Here is a 20639-nt window from a genome sequence, read left to right as displayed (position 1 = left end):
ACAGCTTAAAACAAAAGTAAAAAGCTGACAGACAGCCCAGCTCCACCCACTCTCTGACATCACTGCAGTGATAAACACCCATTTCTTAAATGTACCCTCACATGACACCTCCCCCAAGAAAAAATAAATAAACCATCAACTTCAAGATGGTTTCATTTTTCAACCTTTCACCATCCTTTAAAAAATGCACAAATAAAAATAGACCATAGGACAGTACAGCACAGAACAGGCCCTTCAGCCTTGATGTTGTGCCGAGCATTGTCCGAAACCAAGATCAAGCTATCCCACTCCCTGTCATTCTGATGTGCTCCATGTGCCTATCCAATAACCGCTTGAAAGTTCCTAAAGTGTCCGACTCCACTATCATTGCAGGCAGTCCATTCCACACCCTAACCACTCTCTGAGTAAAGAACCTACCTCGGACATCCAAATATACTTTATTGTTTCAAAACAAATAACACGCAAACAGGTATAATAATATAGTCCATTTGTTTTTCGTTCTTCTTCCTCCAACTGAAATCCTTCTTGATTGACAGTCTCTTTGAAGAAGGTGGTCTCTGCACGATCCATCCGTTTCTCTACGCCTCGGCATTCCTCTTTAAAGTCAGATACTTTAGTTCAATCTCACCACAGAGTCCCTTGTAATTCTCCAACCCGGGAGAATTGGTGATCACAGCTTTCAGGCAGTTAAATGCCTGTTGACACTCTGCTGTCCACTGACATTTGTTACGCTTCTCCAGCAAGTCCGTTAGTGGAGCAACCACACTACAAAGATTTTTCACCAATGTTTCATTATTTCCCTTCCTCTTGAGGGTATCGGAAACTCCTCAATAACTGTTGGTTTCACATCCCGTGTGACCATTCGACCCTGTCCGATTGTATGGCCAAGGAAAATGACTTGGGCTTTTCCAAATTCACGTTTGGCTAGGTTTATCACCAAACCCGCCTCCTGAAGACGATCGAATAACTCCCTCAGATGTTTCAAATGTTCTGTCCATGTCTGGCTAAAAATTACCAGATTGTCGATGTCCACCGCACAATTCGGTAATCCCGAAACGACTTTGTTAGTTGTTAGAAATGTGGCTGGGGTGTTTTTCATGCCAAATATCATAACTTTGAATTGGTATATACCATCTGGAGTCACAAAAGCTGAAATCTCCTTTGCCCTTTCGGATAAAGGTACCTGCCAGTAACCTTTAAGTAAATCCAGTTTGGAAATTAAAGCTGATTGTCCCACTTTCTCAATGCAATCCTCCAAATGTGGGATAGGATAAGAGTCCGTTCTTGTAACTGCATTCACCTTTCTATAGTCCACACACACCATTGGGTACCGTCTGGTTTAGGTACCATCACTATGGGTGAGCTCCATTGGCTGCAACCCACTTCAATTATGCCATTTCTAAACATACTCTCAATCTCTTTGTTAACCTGTGCCAATTTTAAAGGGTTAAGTCTATATGGATGTTGTTTGATTGGAACAGCATTTCCCACATCTACATCATGTATAGCCATTTTAGTACTTCCCAATTTATCTCCACAAACTTGCCCATGTGATATCAATAACTCTTTCAGGTCAGTCCGTTTTTCCTCTGGAAGGTAACTCAACAATTTATCCCAATTTTTAAGAACATCCTTACTTTCCAATTTAATTTGAGATATGTCAAATTCATAGTCATCTGGATTTGGTTCGTCACTTTGAGATAGAATCCTTAAAACCTCCTGCTTTTTCTCTCCTTCCCTTTCAAAGCGATTTTCATTTCATTTCATTTCTAAGAACCTTTTAAGCATATTCACATGACAAACTCGGTGAGTCTTCCTTCTATCTGGTGTTTTTACCACATAATTCACCTCACTTAATTTCCTTTCAATCTGATAAGATCCTCAAAACCTGGCTTTTAAACAAAAATGAAAATCGCTGATTGTCACAAGTAGGCTTCAAATGAAGTTACTGTGAAAAGCTCCTAGTTGCCACATTCCGGCACCTGTTTGGGGAGGCTGGTACGGGAATTGAACCTTGCTGCTGGCCTGCCTTGGTCTGCTTGCAAAGCCAGCGATTTAGCCCTGTGCTAAACCAGCCCCTATTCACCTAAAGGTTCACCTACCACTGGTAACAACACTAAAACTTTATCTCCACTGGCAAAACTGCAAACTTTGGATTTCTTGTCCGCGACCCGCTACATCATCATTTTGTGCAACTTTTAAATGTTGTCTAGCCAATTCACCTGCTCTATTTAATCGTTCCTTAAAATTTGACACGTAATCCAATAATGTAATTTCCGATTTCTCACCCACCAATTTTTCCTTAATCAATTTAAGTGGTCCTCTTACCTCATGACCAAAAATTAGTTCAAAAGGACTAAATTTGGTAGACTCATTAGGTGCATCCCTAATTGCAAACAGTACGAATGGAATTCCTTTATCCCAATCCTCTGGATAATCTTGACAATAATCCCTCAACATTGTCTTTCATTTCTGATGCCACCTTTCTAACGCTCCCTGCAAATCTGGATGGTACGCAGTTGATTTAAATTGTTCGATTTAAGTGACGATTTAAATAAGAGTAAAAACAACAGGGTTGTGGTGATGGGAGACTTCAACTTCCCCAATATTGACTGGGACTCACTTAGTGCCAGGGGCTTAGACGGGGCAGAGTTTGTAAGGAGCATCCAGGAGGGCTTCTTAAAACAATATGTAGACAGTCCAACTAGGGAAGGGGCAGTACTGGACCTGGTATTACAAAGAACAAGAACAAAGAAATGTACAGCACAGGAACAGGCCCTTCGGCCCTCCAAGCCCGTGCCGACCATACTGCCCGACTAAACTACAATCTTCTACACTTCCTGGGTCCGTATCCTTCTATTCCCATCCTATTCATATATTTGTCAAGATGCCCCTTAAATGTCCCTATCGTCCCTGCTTCCACTACCTCCTCCGGTAGTGAGTTCCAGGCACCCACTACCCTCTGCGTAAAAAACTTGCCTCGTACATCTACTCTAAACTTTGCTCCTCTCACCTTAAACCTATGCCCCCTAGTAATTGACCCCTCTACCCTGGGGAAAAGCCTCTGACTATCCACTCTGTCTATGCCCCTCATAATTTTGTATACCTCTATCAGGTCGCCCCTCAACCTCCTTCGTTCCAGTGAGAACAAACCGAGTTTATTCAATCGCTCCTCATAGCTTATGCCCTCCATACCAGGCAACATTCTGGTAAATCTCTTCTGCACCCTCTCTAAAGCCTCCACATCCTTCTGGTAGTGTGGCGACCAGAATTGAACACTATACTCCAAGTGTGGCCTAACTAAGGTTCTATACAGCTGCAACATGACTTGCCAATATTGGGGAATGAGCCCGGCCAGGTGGTAGATGTTTCAGTAGGGGAGCATTTCGGTAACAGTGACCACAATTCAGTAAGTTTTAAAGTACTGGTGGACAAGGATAAGAGTGGTCCGAGGATGAATGTGCTAAATTGGGGGAAGGCTAATTATAACAATATTAGGCGGGAACTGAAGAACATAGATTGGAGGCGGATGTTTGAGGGCAAATCAACATCTGACATGTGGGAGGCTTTCAAGTGGCAGTTGAAAGGAATACAGGACCGGCATGTTCCTGTGAGGAAGAAAGATGAATACGGCAATTTTCGGGAACCTTGGATGACGAGTGTTATTGCAGGCCTCGTCAAAAAGAAAAAGGAGGCATTTGTCAGGGCTAAAAGGCTGGGAACAGACGAAGCCTGCGTGGAATATAAGGAAAGTAGGAAGGAACTTAAGCAAGGAGTCAGGAGGGCTAGAACGGGTCACGAAAAGTCATTGGCAAATAGGGTTAAGGAAAATCCCAAGGCTTTTTACACGTACATAAAAAGCAAGAGGGTAGCCAGGGAAAGGGTTGGCCCACTGAAGGATAGGCAAGGGAATCTATGTGTGGAGCCAGAGGAAATGGGTGAGGTACTAAATGAATACTTTGCATCAGTATTCACCAAAGAGAAGGAATTGGTAGATGTTGAGTCTGGAGAAGGGGGTGTAGATAGCCTGGGTCACATTGTGATCCAAAAAGACGAGGTGTTGGGTGTCTTAAAAAATATTAAGGTAAATACGTCCCCAGGGCCTGATGGGATCTACCCCAGAATACTGAAGGAGGCTGGAGAGGAAATTGCTGAGGCCTTGACAGAAATCTTTGGATCCTCGCTGTCTTCAGGGGATGTCCCGGAGGACTGGAGAATAGCCAATGTTGTTCCTCTGTTTAAGAAGGGTAGCAAGGATAATCCCGGGAACTACAGGCCGGTGAGCCTTACTTCAGTGGTAGGGAAATTACTGGAGAGAATTGTTCGAGACAGGATCTACTCCCATTTGGAAGCAAATGGACGTATTAGTGAGAGGCAGCACGGTTTTGTGAAGGGGAGGTCGTGTCTCACTAACTTGATAGAGTTTTTCGAGGAGGTCACTAAGATGATTGATGCAGGTAGGGCAGTAGATGTTGTCTATATGGACTTCAGTAAGGCCTTTGACAAGGTCCCTCATGGTAGACTAGTACAAAAGGTGAAGTCACACGGGATCAGGGGTGAGCTGGCAAGGTGGATACAGAACTGGCTAGGCCATAGAAGGCAGAGAGTAGCAATGGAGGGATGCTTTTCTAATTGGAGGGCTGTGACCAGTGGTGTTCCACAGGGATCAGTGCTGGGACCTTTGCTCTTTGTAGTATATATAAATGATTTGGAGGAAAATGTAACTGGTCTGATTAGTAAGTTTGCAGATGACACAAAGGTTGGTGGAATTGCGGATAGCGATGAGGACTGTCGGAGGATACAGCAGGATTTAGATTGTTTGGAGACTTGGGCGGAGAGATGGCAGATGGAGTTTAATCCGGACAAATGTGAGGTAATGCATTTTGGAAGGGCTAATGCCGGTAGGGAATATACAGTGAATGGTAGAACCCTCAAGAGTATTGAAAGTCAAAGAGATCTAGGAGTACAGATCCACAGGTCATTGAAAGGGGCAACACAGGTGGAGAAGGTAGTCAAGAAGGCATACGGCATGCTTGCCTTCATTGGCCGGGGCATTGAGTATAAGAATTGGCAAGTCATGTTGCAGCTGTATAGAACCTTAGTTCGGCCACACTTGGAGTATAGTGTTCAATTCTGGTCGCCACACTACCAGAAGGATGTGGAGGCTTTAGAGAGGGTGCAGAAGAGATTTACCAGAATGTTGCCTGGTATGGAGGGCATTAGCTATTAGGAGCGATTGAATAAACTCGGTTTGTTCTCACTGGAACGAAGGAGGTTGAGGGGCGACCTGATAGAGGTATACAAAATTATGAGGGGCATAGACAGAGTGGATAGTCAGAGGCTTTTCCCCAGGGTAGAGGGGTCAATTACTAGGGGGCATAGGTTTAAGGTGAGAGGGGCAAGGTTTAGAGTAGATGTACGAGGCAAGTTTTTTACGCAGAGGGTAGTGGGTGCCTGGAACTCGCTGCCGGAGGAGGTGGTGGAAGCAGGGACGATAGGGACATTTAAGGGGCATCTTGACAAATATATGAATAGGATGGGAATAGAAGGATACGGACCCAGGAAGTGTAGAAGATTGTAGTTTAGTCGGGCAGCATGGTCGGCACGGACTTGGAGGGCCGAAGGGCCTGTTCCTGTGCTGTACATTTCTTTGTTCTTTGTTTTATTCCTAAGCTATCCATAACTCCTTTGAATAACTTTGAGGTATAATTTGATCCTTGATCCGATTGAATTTCTGTGGGTAGTCCATATTTAGTAAAGAATTTAAGTAATTCCTCCACAATCTTTTTAGCTGTAATATTACGTACTGGAATGGCCTCTGGAAACCTAGTAGACACATCCATTATAGCCAAAAGATATTGATTCCCACTTTTTGTTTTAGGAAGCGGTCCTACGTAATCAATTAGGACCCTTATAAAAAGGTTCCTCAAATGCTGGAATGGGTATTAAGAGCACTGGTTTTATCACTGCCTGAGGTTTCCCTATCACTTGACATGTGTGACATGATTGACAAAATTTAACTACATCTTTATGTAGTCCAGGCCAATAAAAATGTTTTTGGATTTTAGCTTGAGTTTTTCTTATTCCCAAATTACCTCCCACTGGTACCTCATGTGCAACTCGCAACACCTCCTTTCTATACCCTACTGGCAATACTACTTGATGAACTTCTGCCCACTTTTCACCCGCCTGCATATGTACAGGTCTCCATTTTCTCATCCAGACATCACTTTTACGGCAATAACACTCTGGTATACTCTCAGATTCCTCTTCCGTATATGCTTTCTGATATATCCGTTTTATTTCTACATCTTTCTGTTGTAACTCTGCCAATTTTCCTGAACTAAAAATATCCGCCTCATCCTCCACCTGGTCTTGTTCTTTTTCAACCATCTGATCAAAAATCGTTTCTGATAATTGCACTTCAACTTCATCTTCACTCTTTGATTTTTCCTCTTGTCTTAACCTGTGACTTTGCGACCTTGTTACAACTCAATCCGGAAAAATCCCAGGATATTCGCCCTTCAACACCTCAGTTGTCTGATTTTCCACGGCTTATCAACCACAGTAGGCATCACTCCCACCTGCGATGCAGCTATATCATTACCCAAGATAAACTGTGTTCCTGGACAAGATAGTTTATCTATTACTCCTACTACCACTTCACCACTCTTCACTGGACTTTCCAACCTTACCTTATATAATGGAACACTACTCCTCCCACCCTGAATTCCACATATTACCACCTTTTCTGGCAACATTCTTCCCAAACTACATAACTCCTCATCTCTTACCATTAAAGATTGACTAGCTCCCGTATCTCTTAAAATTGTGACTTCTTTACCTGCTCCTCCTGATACACATGAGTAAACTTTACCCACACAAGTAAATTCTTTAAATACATCTGGCACCTTCTTATCAATCACCTCTTGATCAGGCTGTACAATCTTTTGCATCTCCTTCGCTTCCCTTGGGCTTTCCTTTACCACTCTAACAAACCCCACTGTCTTATCCTGTTTTACCACATCAGCCTTCCCAGTACTTTTCTTCAACCACCAACACTGTGACTTTACATGGCCTAGTTTATTACAGTGAAAACATTTGAAACTTTTCATTTCTTTTCCACCGTCCTGGATTTCTTTTTTAATCTGAGGTACACTCTCTTTATTGTCTCCCATCAGATCACCTTTACCTTTACCACTTGAGTATTTCTCATGTCCACAGTTTCTATCCCTCACCGGCTGAAACTGATGTTGGAAACCAAGCTTTGATTTATGAACTAATTCATAATCATCTGCCATTTCTGCTGCTAATCTCACAGTTTTAACCCTCTGCTCTTCCACACGAGTTCTCACTACATCAGGAATTGAATTTTTAAACTCCTCCAAAAGTATAATTTCTCTGAGAGCTTCATACATTTGGTCAATTTTCAAAGCCCTGATCCACCTATCAAAATTACTCTGATCCTTTCAAACTCCATGTATGTTTAACCAGGTTCTTTTCTTCAATTTCTAAACCTTTGTCTGTAGGTTTCAAGCACTAGTTCATTTGCACCTAAGATGGATTTTTTCACCTCCTCATACATCCCAGATACCTCCTCCGGTAGTGATGCAAACACCTCACTAGCCCTACCTGTAAGCTTTGTTTGAATCAGTAATACCCACGTGGCCTGTGGCCATTTCATTTGTTTAGCTACCTTCTCAAATGAAATGAAAAAGGCTTATACCTCCTTCTCATCAAACTTTAGCAATGCTTGGGCATATTTAAATAGATCCTCACCAAGCCTTTGACAATGACGCTCTTTCTCACTATCCTCATCAGTATCATCCAACTGTACGTTTCCCTTTATGCCTGCCAATTTTAACTGACTGCCATGTTTCATGGCCATTTTCTGAAGTTCAAACTCATTATCTTTTTCCCTGATCTGAATCTCCCTTTCTCCTCTCTATCTCTTTTGTATTCAAGCTGCTTTAATTCTTTCTCATGTTCCATTTGTTTAATTTGCAACTGAATTTTTGCCATTTCCAATGAGTCAAACTCTATCTCAGGCAACTTTAAATGCTTAACCACCGCCATAATTACCTCATCTTTTTGCATTTTGTCAGGTAATGTTAACTGCAATGTTTTTGCCAAATCTAACAGTCTGCATTTAGTCTTTGTCCGTAAGGTACTGCGTATGACCGTCTCCACCCCCAAAAACCTCTGAGCCTTTGAAAGAGCCATTGTCCACAACACACTCCCCACTTAAACTAAAATACCACACCTGAAAAGCAAACACAATATGCTCCCCCCTCACTGTCTTTAAGTTCACTAAGCCAATCCAGTGGATAGACTTTTATCCCGGACGAGCCCCCAATTTGTTATGGGCCAGGGTTAACAGAACCCCAAAGTGTATCATGGAGTTCACCTGACCCACAGCTTTTAATAGATTGTGGAATGGGGAGCACACGGCCCACTCTACAGGTGTTGCACAGCAGAAATAGAAAAGTATTTTTTAAAGCAAAATGATGTTTATTCTCTGAATTCAAGTTCACCTTTTTAAAACATAGTGAACACCTTAGCAACCATTAATTCAAATACAACCCCCAAAGAATACAACACTAAGTACTCCTTAAGCTGTCCTTATAACATCCAGAAGACTTACAAAACCTGTAAACAGAAGCACATCAGGTTAAAGTCACTACTGAGAGCAGTTATTAGTTTTACATCACCAAAGGATCGATTTACAGTTTTTAGATTACAGAGAGAGAGAGACTCATACCCCTTCTGGCTGTGACTGCAGCTATCCAGCTCTGAAAGCAAAACTTAAACACACCCTGCGGCAAACAGCCTAAAACGAAAATAAAAAGCTGACAGACAGCGCAGCTCCACCCAGTCTCTGACATCACTGCAGTAATAAACACCCATTTCTTAAAGTGACTCTCACTACAGATATTTCTATACATGCCCATTTGTAAACACCCATTTCTTAAAGATACTCTGATATGACATGTTCTACTTCTTGCATTGAAGCAAACGCACTCCAGACCTACAGTCCCGCTGAGCCCCGCGACTTCCCTCTGCCTGATCTTACTCTGCACCATGTTCATCTCAGTCTCACTTTTGTCCCCAGTCCCTACACTTATTGAGCTGCTGTTCCGCTTCCCACCCCCCTGTTATAGTAGTTTAAATAATTCTGTGATTCATGTTAATATTTTACCCCCTATAATATGAGCTTTTATTTTCTACAATAACCTTTTATGTGGCACTTTATCAAATGCCTTCTGGAAATCAAGTACAGTCCATCTACTGGTTCCCCTTTATCCACAACACATGTAACTTCCTCAAAGAAACCTAATAAGTTGGTTGAACATGATTTCCCTTTCACAAAACCGTGTTGACTCTGCCTTGAACTGCGCTCTATTATAGCTTCTCTTTTAGTAGCTCCAAACATTTTCTCTACAGCAGACATTGGTCTAACTGGCCAGACGATTCCCACCCACTGGCCCCCTCCTTTCCTGAATAATGAAGTTACATTTGACACATTCCATCCTAATGGGACCTTCCCAATTCAAGGACTTTTGGAAAATTAAAACTAATGCATGAACTCTCTCGCTAAACACTCCATCAGGACCCGTGATGTTATCAGGCCAACAATTTACTCAGCATCACCTCTCTGGTGATGGTGATTTCCCGGAGTTCCTCCCTTCCTTCCATTTGCTGATTCAATGCTCCTTCTGAGGTTTTACTTGTTATTTTGTAATTAACTTTTACACACTTATTTTTCACACTTGTGTGGCTACTCATAAATGTTTGTGTGAATTCTCATTCCTGTAGATGCCAGCGTGAACAGCAGCTGGAGTTTATACCCAGATGTTAAGGACTGGATATATACTGAGGCCGGAGAGCGTGTGGACATTGCGTGTGAGACCTGGTGAGATCCTTCTGCAATATTCCCAACTATCAACTGTTTCCATTGGGCAGCACGGCAGCACAGTGGTTAGCACTGTTGCTTCACAGCTCCAGGGTCCTAGGTTCGATTCCGGCTTGGGTCACTGTCTGTGTGGAGTCTGCACATCCTCCCCGTGTGTGCGTGGGTTTCCCCCGGGTGCTCCGGTTTCCTCCCACAGTCCAAAGATGTGCAGGTTAGGTGGATTGGCCACGATAAATTGCCCTTAGTGTCCAAAAAAGATTACGTGGGTTTACAGGGATAGGGTGGAGGTGTTGACCTTGGCTAGGGTGCTCCTTCCAAGGGCCGGGGCACACTCGATGGGCCGAATGGTCTCCTACCGCACTGTAAATTCTATGAAGTACCACAAGAGATTCCTGACAATGCAGGCCCTTCCCCGGTGACATCATCCCTCTCCCGGCGAGGCTGCCCCGCTCCCGACGAGGCTGCCCCGCTCCCGGCCACGCTGCCCCGCTCCCGGCGAGGCTGCCCCGCTCCCGGCGAGGCTGCCCCGCTCCCGGCCACGCTGCCCCGCTCCCGGCCACGCTGCCCCGCTCCCGGCCACGCAGCCCCGCTCCCGGCCACGCAGCCCCGCTCCCGGCCACGCAGCCCCGCTCCCGGCCCCGCTCCCGGCCCCGCTGCCCCGCTCCCGGCCACGCAGCCCCGCTCCCGGCGAGGCAGCCCCGCTCCCGGCCACGCAGCCCCGCTCCCGGCCACGCAGCCCCGCTCCCGGCCACGCAGCCCCGCTCCCGGCCACACAGCCCCGCTCCCGGCCACGCAGCCCCGCTCCCGGCCACGCAGCCCCGCTCCCGGCCCCGCAGCCCCGCTCCCGGCCACACAGCCCCGCTCCCGGCCACGCAGCCCCGCCCCCGGCCACGCGGCCCCGCCCCCGGCCACGCAGCCCCGCTCCCGGCCACGCAGCCCCGCCCCCGGCCACGCAGCCCCGCCCCCGGCCACACAGCCCCGCCCCCGGCCACGCGGCCCCGCCCCCGGCCACGCAGCCCCGCTCCCGGCCACGCAGCCCCGCCCCCGGCCACGCGGCCCCGCCCCCGGCCACACAGCCCCGCTCCCGGCGAGGCAGCCCCGCTCCCGGCCACGCAGCCCCGCTCCCGGCCACACAGCCCCGCTCCCGGCCACGCAGCCCCGCTCCCGGCCACGCAGCCCCGCTCCCGGCCACACAGCCCCGCTCCCGGCCACGCAGCCCCGCCCCCGGCCACGCGGCCCCGCCCCCGGCCACGCGGCCCCGCTCCCGGCGGGGCAGCCCCGCCCCCGGCCACGCAGCCCCGCCCCCGGCCACGCAGCCCCGCCCCCGGCCACGCAGCCCCGCTCCCGGCCACGCAGCCCCGCTCCCGGCGAGGCGGCCCCGCCCCCGGCCACGCAGCCCCACCCCCGGCGAGGCAGCCCCGCCCCCGGCCACGCAGCCCCGCTCCCGGCCACGCGGCCCCGCTCCCGGCCACGCAGCCCCGCTCCCGGCGAGGCAGCCCCGCTCCCGGCCACGCAGCCCCGCTCCCGGCCACGCAGCCCCGCCCCCGGCCACGCAGCCCCGCCCCCGGCGAGGCAGCCCCGCCCCCGGCCACGCAGCCCCGCCCCCGGCGAGGCAGCCCCGCCCCCGGCCACGCGGCCCCGCTCCCGGCCACGCGGCCCCGCTCCCGGCCACGCAGCCCCGCTCCCGGCCACGCAGCCCCGCTCCCGGCCACGCAGCCCCGCTCCCGGCCACGCAGCCCCGCTCCCGGCCCCGCTCCCGGCCCCGCTCCCGGCCCCGCTGCCCCGCTCCCGGCCCCGCAGCCCCGCTCCCGGCCACGCAGCCCCGCTCCCGGCCACGCAGCCCCGCTCCCGGCCACGCAGCCCCGCCCCCGGCCACGCTGCCCCGCTCCCGGCCACGCTGCCCCGCTCCCGGCCACGCTGCCCCGCTCCCGGCCACGCAGCCCCGCTCCCGGCCACGCAGCCCCGCTCCCGGCCACGCAGCCCCGCTCCCGGCCACGCAGCCCCGCTCCCGGCCACGCAGCCCCGCCCCCGGCCACGCAGCCCCGCCCCCGGCCACGCAGCCCCGCCCCCGGCCACGCAGCCCCGCTCCCGGCCCCGCTGCCCCGCTCCCGGCCACGCAGCCCCGCCCCCGGCCACGTAGCCCCGCTCCCGGCCACGTAGCCCCGCTCCCGGCCACGCAGCCCCGCCCCCGGCCACGCAGCCCCGCCCCAGGCCAAGCAGCCCCGCCCCCGGCCACGTAGCCCCGCCCCCGGTCACGCAGCCCCGCTCCCGGCGAGGCAGCCCCGCCCCTGGTGATATGGCCCCTCCCCCAATGACATCGCCCCTCCCCCAGTGCCCGGTGACAGACCCTCCCCCCAGCGACATCGCCCCCCTCCCCCGGTTAATGTTTAAGGGGCAGCACGGTAGCACAGTGGTTAGCACTGTTGCTTCACAGCTCCAGGGTCCTAGGTTCGATTCCGGCTTGGGTCACTGTCTGTGCGGAGTCTGCACATCCTCCCCGTGTCTGCGTGGGTTTCCTCCGGGTGCTCCGGTTTCCTCCCACAGTCCAAAGATGTGCAGGTTAGGTGGATTGGCCATGATAAATTGCCCTTCGTGTCCAAAATGTTTAGGTGGGGTTACTAGGTTCCGGGGATAGGGTGCAGGCGTGGGCTTAATTGGGGTGCTCTTTCCGAGGGCCGGTGCAGACTCGATGGGCCGAATGGCCTCCTTCTGCACTGTAAATTCTATAACAATTCTATGATAATCAGCCCCTCCCCCGGCGACACCGCCCTGCCCACAGTAACGTTGTTTCTCCCCGCCCCCGCTGGGCTGACAGAGCTAGTTCCCCTCTTACCAAAGTCACTCTGGTGAAACCAATGGAAATGTGAAACACAGACGGGAAACGCTGGATAATCTGAGCCCGTCCGGCAGCTCCAGGGTTAATGGGCGGGATTCATACACCCACCCTGATGCCTGTTTTTCGGGATTTGCTGGTGGAAAGGCGGGATCCAGCGTACAACCGGAATATCCCGCTCTGTTTCCAGTCGGTCTGACTCTTCTCCTCCTTCCCACCGACATTAACCTTCCCTCTGTCCCTCCGAGGCCCACCAACTAACCTTCGATTCCGTTCCAGCTGCTCCTCTCCCTCATATAGAGAATAAAATCAAACACATTTCCCCCTCTCTTCAGCTCCAATAAAGAGTCAGATGGGCTCAGATTGGTGACTCTCTCCACAGAAGCTGGCAGACCTGCTGAGTTTATCCAGTGTTTTCTGTATTTCCCTCATTCACTACTTTGTCCCTGTTTTCAGTACCTGTGTGAATGGCCGGCTGGAGTGTGTCCCACATTCTGCCTGTCAGTTAAACGGAGGATGGAGTGAGTGGGGCCCTTGGACACCCTGTTCCGAACCTTGTGGAGGAGGCATCCAGCACCGCGTTCGAGAGTGCGACTGGCCGAGGCCACAGAACGGGGGCACGGGATGTCCCGGCTCATCCGGCCAGAGGAGAGAGTGTAACAAGAAGCCGTGTGAAGGTGAGATTCTGGAGGCTGGAGAACCACAAAATACAACTTGGGAGAGCACCGTCACAACATACAACACAGAGAGCACCATCACAACATACAACACGGAGAACTCCATCACAACATGCAACACGGAGAGCACCGTCACAACATACAACATGGAGTGCTCCATTACAACATATAACAGAGCTCCATCACAACATACAACACGGAGAGCTCCATCATAACAGTGATTAGCACTGCTGCTTCACAGCACCAGGGTCCCAGGTTTGATTCCCGGCTTGGTGACTGGCTGTGCGGAGTCTGCACATTCTCCCCGTGTCTGCGTGGGTTTCCTCCGGGTGCTCCGGTTTCCTCCCACAAGTCCCGAAAGACGTGCTGTTAGGTGAATTGGACATTCCGAATTCTCCCTCCGTGTACCCAAACAGGCGCCGGACTGTGGCAACTAGGGGCTTTTCACAGTAACTTCATTGCAGTGTTAATGTCAGCCTACTTGTGACAATAATGAAGATTATTATTACATACAACACGGAGAGCTCCATCACAACATACAACACAGAGCTCCATCACAACATACAACATGGAGAAGACCATCTCAACATGCAACATGGGGGGTTCCCTCAAACCATACAACATGGGGAATTCCATCACAACATACAACGCAGAGGTGTGAGGTGTGTGTGAAATGTTTTTCTTCCGTGGTGTAAACACTGATCAGATTATATTGGTTCTCATGCAGCCGACATTATTCCCGGGCCCGCTCTCCCCTTCACCTTTCCAACCAGTTCCGAGGACCCACCGCTGACTGTTCTATTGCTGATGACAGTCTCCGGGTGGCCACCTCGAAATGGTCGTGTTCCAGGAGATGGTCAATTGTTTCTCTCGCAGACTCGTCATTGGCTGCCCAACAAGTCATTGCTGAGCTGTGCCATCCCTGGCTTTTCAATGTATCCTGGATTGGATATTTGTAAATCTGGCCACCCACGCGATGGGAATGGAGCTAACACAGCTACAGTGAAGCAGGAATTGCATCTATTCCCGTCCTGATCTCCATTGCGGTCCCTTCTCACACTAGGTTGGAGTTCATGGACCGAGTGGACCTCTTGTTCAAGTTCCTGTGGAGCAGGATTTGAGTTTCGGAACCGGAGCTGCGACTCCGATTTCCAGGAATTGTGTGTTGGGAATTCTCAGGAAACACAAAGCTGCAATGGGTCATGCGATGGTGAGTTTCCGGTTGTGATCTGATTTCCATATCACTCATTTAGTGTCTGTGTCTCTGTCAACATTTCTCACATGTTCTCTGTAATCCCAGTTTGGTTGGTTTGGGGGAAATGGTCAAGGTGGACGCCATGCAGTGTCTCATGTGGAGGAGGTGAGCAAATCCGGACACGCTCCTGTCTGAATCCACCGTGTCAAGGATTCCCAGTCCAAAGTAAAACCTGCCAGACCCAGGTCTGCCTTGGTGAGTCACTTAATCCTTACTTTGCCAAATAAGGCATTGGGGAGGGGAGAAGATTGTGGGACTGGGGCAGTGTCACTGGGCTAGGAATCCAGGGGAAAATTAACACAGGAAAATACTGGGAAACCACAACAGGTTGGGCAGCATCAGTGGAGAGAGTTGAAGGAAGAAAGTGGTGGGTTTCAAACTGCCGAGGGGATTGGTGGAGCAAATGGGGAAAAATAGAATATCAAGCATTGGTCAGAGGGAAGAGAGAAAATGACAAAGCTGTCATGGACACGAGAGAAAGGGAGTGAAACAGGAACTAAACATTGAGGCTATTCAGCTTTTAGGAAGGACAGACAGAAAGGAAAAGGTGGTGGAGTTGCAATGTTGTTTAAAGAAGATATTGGTACAATATTGAGGAAAGATATTAGTACAGACAATGTGGAATCTGTCTGGGTGGAGTTAAGAAACAGCAAGGGGCAAAAACATTCCGAGGGGTGGTACACAGACCCCCAAACTGCAGGGTAATGTTGGGAATCAGAGATGTGTGTGATAAAGGAACATCTGTGATTATGGGTGACTTTAATCTGCATATTCATTGGATGAGTCAAATTAGTCACAGTGCAACAGAGGAGGAATTTCTGGCGTGTGTACACGGGGTGGTTTTCTGGACCAGTGTGTTGAGGAACCAACAGGGGAACAGGCCATCGGGGACTGGGTGTTGTGCAATGAATACTGTTAGAATACTGTGAGCAATTTTGGGCCCCACACCTCAGGAAGGACATACTGGCACTGGAGCGGGTCCAGCGGAGATCCACACGGATGATCCCAGGAATGGTAGGCCTAACATACGATGAACGTCTGAGGATCCTGGGATTATATTGAGGGCAAAAAGGGGACATGAAATTGCTTTGGCAAATAATGCAAAGGAGAATCCAAAGAGATTCTACAGATACATAAAGGGGAAAAGAGTAACTAGGGACAGAGTAGGGCCTCTTAAGGATCAACAAGGGCATTTATGTGCAGAGCCACAAGAGTTGGGTGAGATCCTGAATGAATATTTCTCATCGGTATTCACGGTGGAGAAAGGCATGGATGTTAGGAAACTAAGGGAAATAAATAGTGATGTCTTGAGAAGTGTGCATATTACAGAGGAGGAGGTGCTAGAAGTCTTAAAGCGCATCAAGGTAGATAAATCCCCGGGACCTGATGAAATGTATCCCAGGATGTTGTGGAAGGCTAGGGAGGAAATTGCGGGTCCCCTAACAGAGACATTTGAATCATCGGCAGCCACAGGTGAGGTGCCTGAAGATTGGAGAGTGGCGAATGTTGTGCCCTTGTTTAAGAAGGGCAGCAGGGAAAAGCCTGGGAACTACAGACCGGTGAGCCTAAAGTCTGTAGTAGGTAAGTTCCTAGAAGGTATTCTGAGAGACAGGATCTACAAGCATTTAGAGAGGCAAGGACTGATTCGGGGCAGTCTGCATGGCTTTGTGCGTGGAAAATCATGTCTCACAAATTTGATTGAGTTTTTTGAGGGGGTGACCAAGAAGGTAGATGAGGGCAGTGCAGTAGACGTTGTCTACATGGACTTTAGCAAAGCCTTTGACAAGGTACCGCATGGTAGGTTGTTGCAGAAGGTTAAAGCTCACGGGATCCAGGGTGAGGTTGCCAATTGGATTCAAAATTGGCTGGACGACAGAAGGCAGAGGGTGGTTGTAGAGGGTTGTTTTTCAAACTGGAGGCCTGTGACTAGTGGTGTGCCTCAGGGATCGGTGCTGGGTCCACTGTTATTTGTGATATATATTAATGATTTGGATGAGAATTTAGGAGGCATGGTTAGTAAGTTTGCAGATGACACCAAGATTGGTGGCACAGTGGATAGTGAAGAAGGTTATCTAGGATTGCAATGGGATCTTGATCAATTAGGCCAGTGGGCCGACGAATGGCAGATGGAGTTTAATTTAGATAAATGTGAGGTGATGCATTTTGGCAGATCGAATCAGGCCAGGACCTACTCAGTTAATGGTATGGCGTTGGGGAGAGTTATAGAACAAAAAGATCTAGGAGTACAGGTTCATAGCTCCTTGAAGGTGGAGTCGCAGGTGGACAGGGTGGTGAAGAAGGCATTCGGCATGCTTGGTTTCATTGGTCAGAACATTGAATACAGGAGTTGGGACGTCTTGTTGAAGTTGTACAAGACATTGGTACGGCCACACTTGGAATACTGTGTGCAGTTCTGGTCACCCTATTATAGAAAGGATATTATTAAACTAGAAAGAGTGCAGAAAAGATTTACTAGGATGTTGCCGGGACTTGATGGTTTGAGTTATAAGGAGAGGCTGGATCGACTGGGACTTTTTTCCCTGGAGCGTAGGAGGCTTAGGGGTGATCTTATAGAGGTCTATAAAATAATGATGGGCATAGATAAGGTAGATAGTCAACATCTTTTCCCAAAGGTAGGGGAGTCTAAAACTAGAGGGCATAGGTTTAAGGTGAGAGGGGAGAGATTCAGAAGGGCCCAGAGGGGCAATTTCTTCACTCAGAGGGTAGTGAGTGTCTGGAATGGGCTGCCAGAGGTAGTAGTAGAGGCGGGTACAATTGTGTATTTTAAAAAACATTTAGATAGTTACATGGGTAAGATGGGTATAGAGGGTTATGGGCCAAGTGCGGGCAACTGGGACTAGCTTAATGGTAAAAACTGGGCGCAATGGACTGGTTGGGCCGAAGGGCCTGTTTCCATGCTGTAAACTTCTATGATTCTATATTCATTGGAGTTTAGGAGGTTGAGGGGAGATCTAATAGAAGCTTACAAGATAATGAATGGCTTAGATAGGGGGGATGTAGGGAAGTTGTTTCCATTAGCAGGGGAGACTAGGACCCGGGGGCACAGCCTTAGAATAAAAGGGAGTCACTTTAGAACAGAGATGAGGAGAAATTTCTTCAGCCAGAGAGTGGTGGGTCTGTGGAATTCATTGCCACAGAGGGCGGGACGTTGAGTGTCTTTAAGACAGAAGTTGATAAATTCTTGATTTCTCAAGGAATTAAGGGCTATGGAGAGAGAGCGGGTAAATGGAGTTGAAATCAGCCATGATTGAATGGTGGAGTGGACTCGATGGGCCGAATGGCCTTACTTCTGCTCCTATGTCTTATGGTCTTAATGAGAAAGGATTAGTTGGCAATCTGGTTGTGAGAGAATCCTTGGGGATGAGTGACCATAATATGGGAGAATTCTTTATCAAGGTGAATAGTGAGGAAGCTGATTCTAAGACCAGGGTCCTGAACCTCAATAAAGGTAACTGTGATGGTCTGAGGTATGAGCTGGCGATGACGGACTGGGAAACAATACTGAAAGGAAGGACAGCGGGCAGGCAATGGCAGCATTCAAGGAACGAATAGATGAACTCAAAGTTGTTTCATAGAATTTACAGTGCAGAAGGAGGCCATTTGGCCCATCGAGTCTGCACCGGCCCCTGGAAAGAGCACCCTACCTAAGCCTATGCCTCCAATGATTTGGCGCAAGAGTAGAAAGGGAACTGTGGCCAAACCCTGGCTTACAGGGAATTAGAGATAGTATTAGATTCAAGAAGAGGGATACAAATTAGCAAGAAAAAGCAATAGACCTGAGGATTGGGAACAGGATTGGGCAGCACGGTAGCACAAGTGGCTAGCACTGTGGCTTCACAGCGGCAGGGTCCCAGGTTCGATTCCCCGCTGTGTCACTGTCTGTGCAGAGTCTGCACATCCTCCCCGTGTGTGCGTGGGTTTCCTCCGAGTGCTCCGGTTTCCTCCCACAGTCCAAAGACAGGTTAGATGGATTGGCCATGATAAATTGCCCTTAGTGACCAAAAGGGTTAGGAGAGGTTACTGGGATCGGGTGGAGGTGTGGGGGTTATGTGGGTCGGTGCAAACTCGATGGGCCGGGTGGCCTCCTTCTGCACTGTATGTTCTATGTTTAAAATTCAACAAAGGCAGACCAAGGGGTTGATTAAGAAGGGAAAATACAATATGAGAGAAAGCTGGTGGGGAACATAAAAACTAACCGTAAAAGTTTCTGTGGGTATGTAAAGAGAAAAAGATTGAGAAAAACTAATGTCGGCCCCTTCCAGTCAGAGACGGGGGATTCATAACAGGAACAAAGAAATGGCTGAGGAACTAAATTCTTACTTTGTTTCTGTCTTCACAAAGGGAGACATGAATAATGTAGCGGAAGTTCTGAGAAACACAAGTTTCAGTGAGGAGCTGAAGGAAATTGGTGTTTGTGTATAAATTTAGAGTACCCATTTCTTTTTTTTCCAATTTTGTGCAGTTTAGGGGCAAATCCACCTACCCTGCACATCCTTCTTGGTTGTGGGGGTGAGACCCATGCAAACACGGGAAGAATGTGCAAACACCACACGGACAGTGACCCGGGGCTGGGATCGCACCCGGGTCCTTGGTGCCGTGAGGCAGCAGTGCTAACCACTGTGCCGCCCGGAAATTAGTATTAGTAAAAAAAATGGTTTTGGGGAAATTAATGGGATTGAAGGCGGATAAATCTCCAGGGCCGGATAATCTTCATCCCAGAGTACTTCAGGAAGTGGCCCTAGAAATAGTAGATCCATTGGTGGTCATTTTCCAAAATTCTTTGACTCTGGAATGGTTCCTACAGATTGAGGGGTAGAGAATGTAACCCCACTATTCAGAAAGAGAGGCAGAGAGAAAACAGGGAACGAGAGACCAGTGAGCCTAACGTCAGCAGTGGGAAAGTTGCTGGAGTCAATTATCAAGGATTTCATAGCACAGTATTTGGAAAGCAGGGGTGTAATCAGACAGTCAGCGTGGATTTACAAAAGGGAAATCGTGCTTGACAAATCTACTGGAATTCTTCGAAGATGTAACTAGTAGAGTTGACCAGGGAGAACAGGTGGATGTGGTTTATTTAGACTTTCAGAAAACATTTGACAGGGTCTCAAATGGCAGATTAATATGTAAAATTACAGATTGGCCTTCATAGCAAGAGGATTTGAGTTTGGAAGCGAGATGTTTTACTGCAATTGTATCGGGCATTGTGAGGCCACACCTGGAGTATTGTGTGCAGTTTTGGTCTCCTTCTCTGAGGAAGGATGTTCTTGCTGTGGAGGGAGTGCATAGATACATCGCAACATAGAAAATAGGAGCAAGAGGAGGCCATTCGGCCCTTTGAGCCTAATCCCACTTTCCTCCCATATGCTTTGATCCCTTTAACCCCAAGTGCGATATCTAACTGCCTCTTGAAACCAAACAACGTTTTGACCTCAACTACTTCCTGTGGTGATGAATTCCACAGGCCGACCGCTCTTTGGGTGAAAACATTTCTCCTCATCTCTGTCCTAAATGGTCTAACCCGTAACCTCAGACTGTGACCCCCGGTTCTGGACACCCGCCACCATCGGGAACATCCTTCCTGCATCGACCCTGTCCAGTCCTGTTAGAATTTTATAGGTTTCTATGAGATCCCTCCTCATTCTTATGAGCTCCAGCGAGAACAATCCTAACCGACTCAATCCCTCCTCGCACGTCAGTCCCGCCATCCCTGGAATCAGTCTGGTAAACCTTCGCTGCACTCCCTCGAGAGCAAGAACATCCTTCCTCAGAGAAGGAGACCAAAACTGCCCACAATACTCCAGGTGTGGCCTCACCCAGGCCCTGTATAATCGCAGCAACACATCCCTGCTTCTATACTCGAAATCTCTCGCGATGAAGGCCAACATACCGTTAGCCTTCTTTACCGCCTGCTGCACCTGCATGCTTACCTTCAGTGACTGG

At 49.1% G+C, this 20639-nt stretch overlaps 1 protein-coding gene across 1 annotated transcript in view; it reads left to right on the top strand.

Annotated features, from left to right (window-relative positions):
- Nucleotides 1-20639, top strand: part of sspo (SCO-spondin) — a 1206999-nt gene that overhangs the window by 847916 nt on the left and 338444 nt on the right. Inside the window, 4 exon segments of the mRNA XM_072468611.1 lie at nucleotides 9817-9913; nucleotides 13203-13423; nucleotides 14487-14633; nucleotides 14724-14873. Of these exon segments, the coding sequence (XP_072324712.1) occupies nucleotides 9817-9913; nucleotides 13203-13423; nucleotides 14487-14633; nucleotides 14724-14873 (615 nt within the window).

Source organism: Scyliorhinus torazame, chromosome 11 (genome assembly GCF_047496885.1).
Source record: "Scyliorhinus torazame isolate Kashiwa2021f chromosome 11, sScyTor2.1, whole genome shotgun sequence".
Lineage (NCBI taxonomy): Eukaryota > Metazoa > Chordata > Chondrichthyes > Carcharhiniformes > Scyliorhinidae > Scyliorhinus > Scyliorhinus torazame.
Note: the sequence above shows the minus strand (reverse complement) of the source record. Positions and strands in the feature narration are given on the sequence as shown.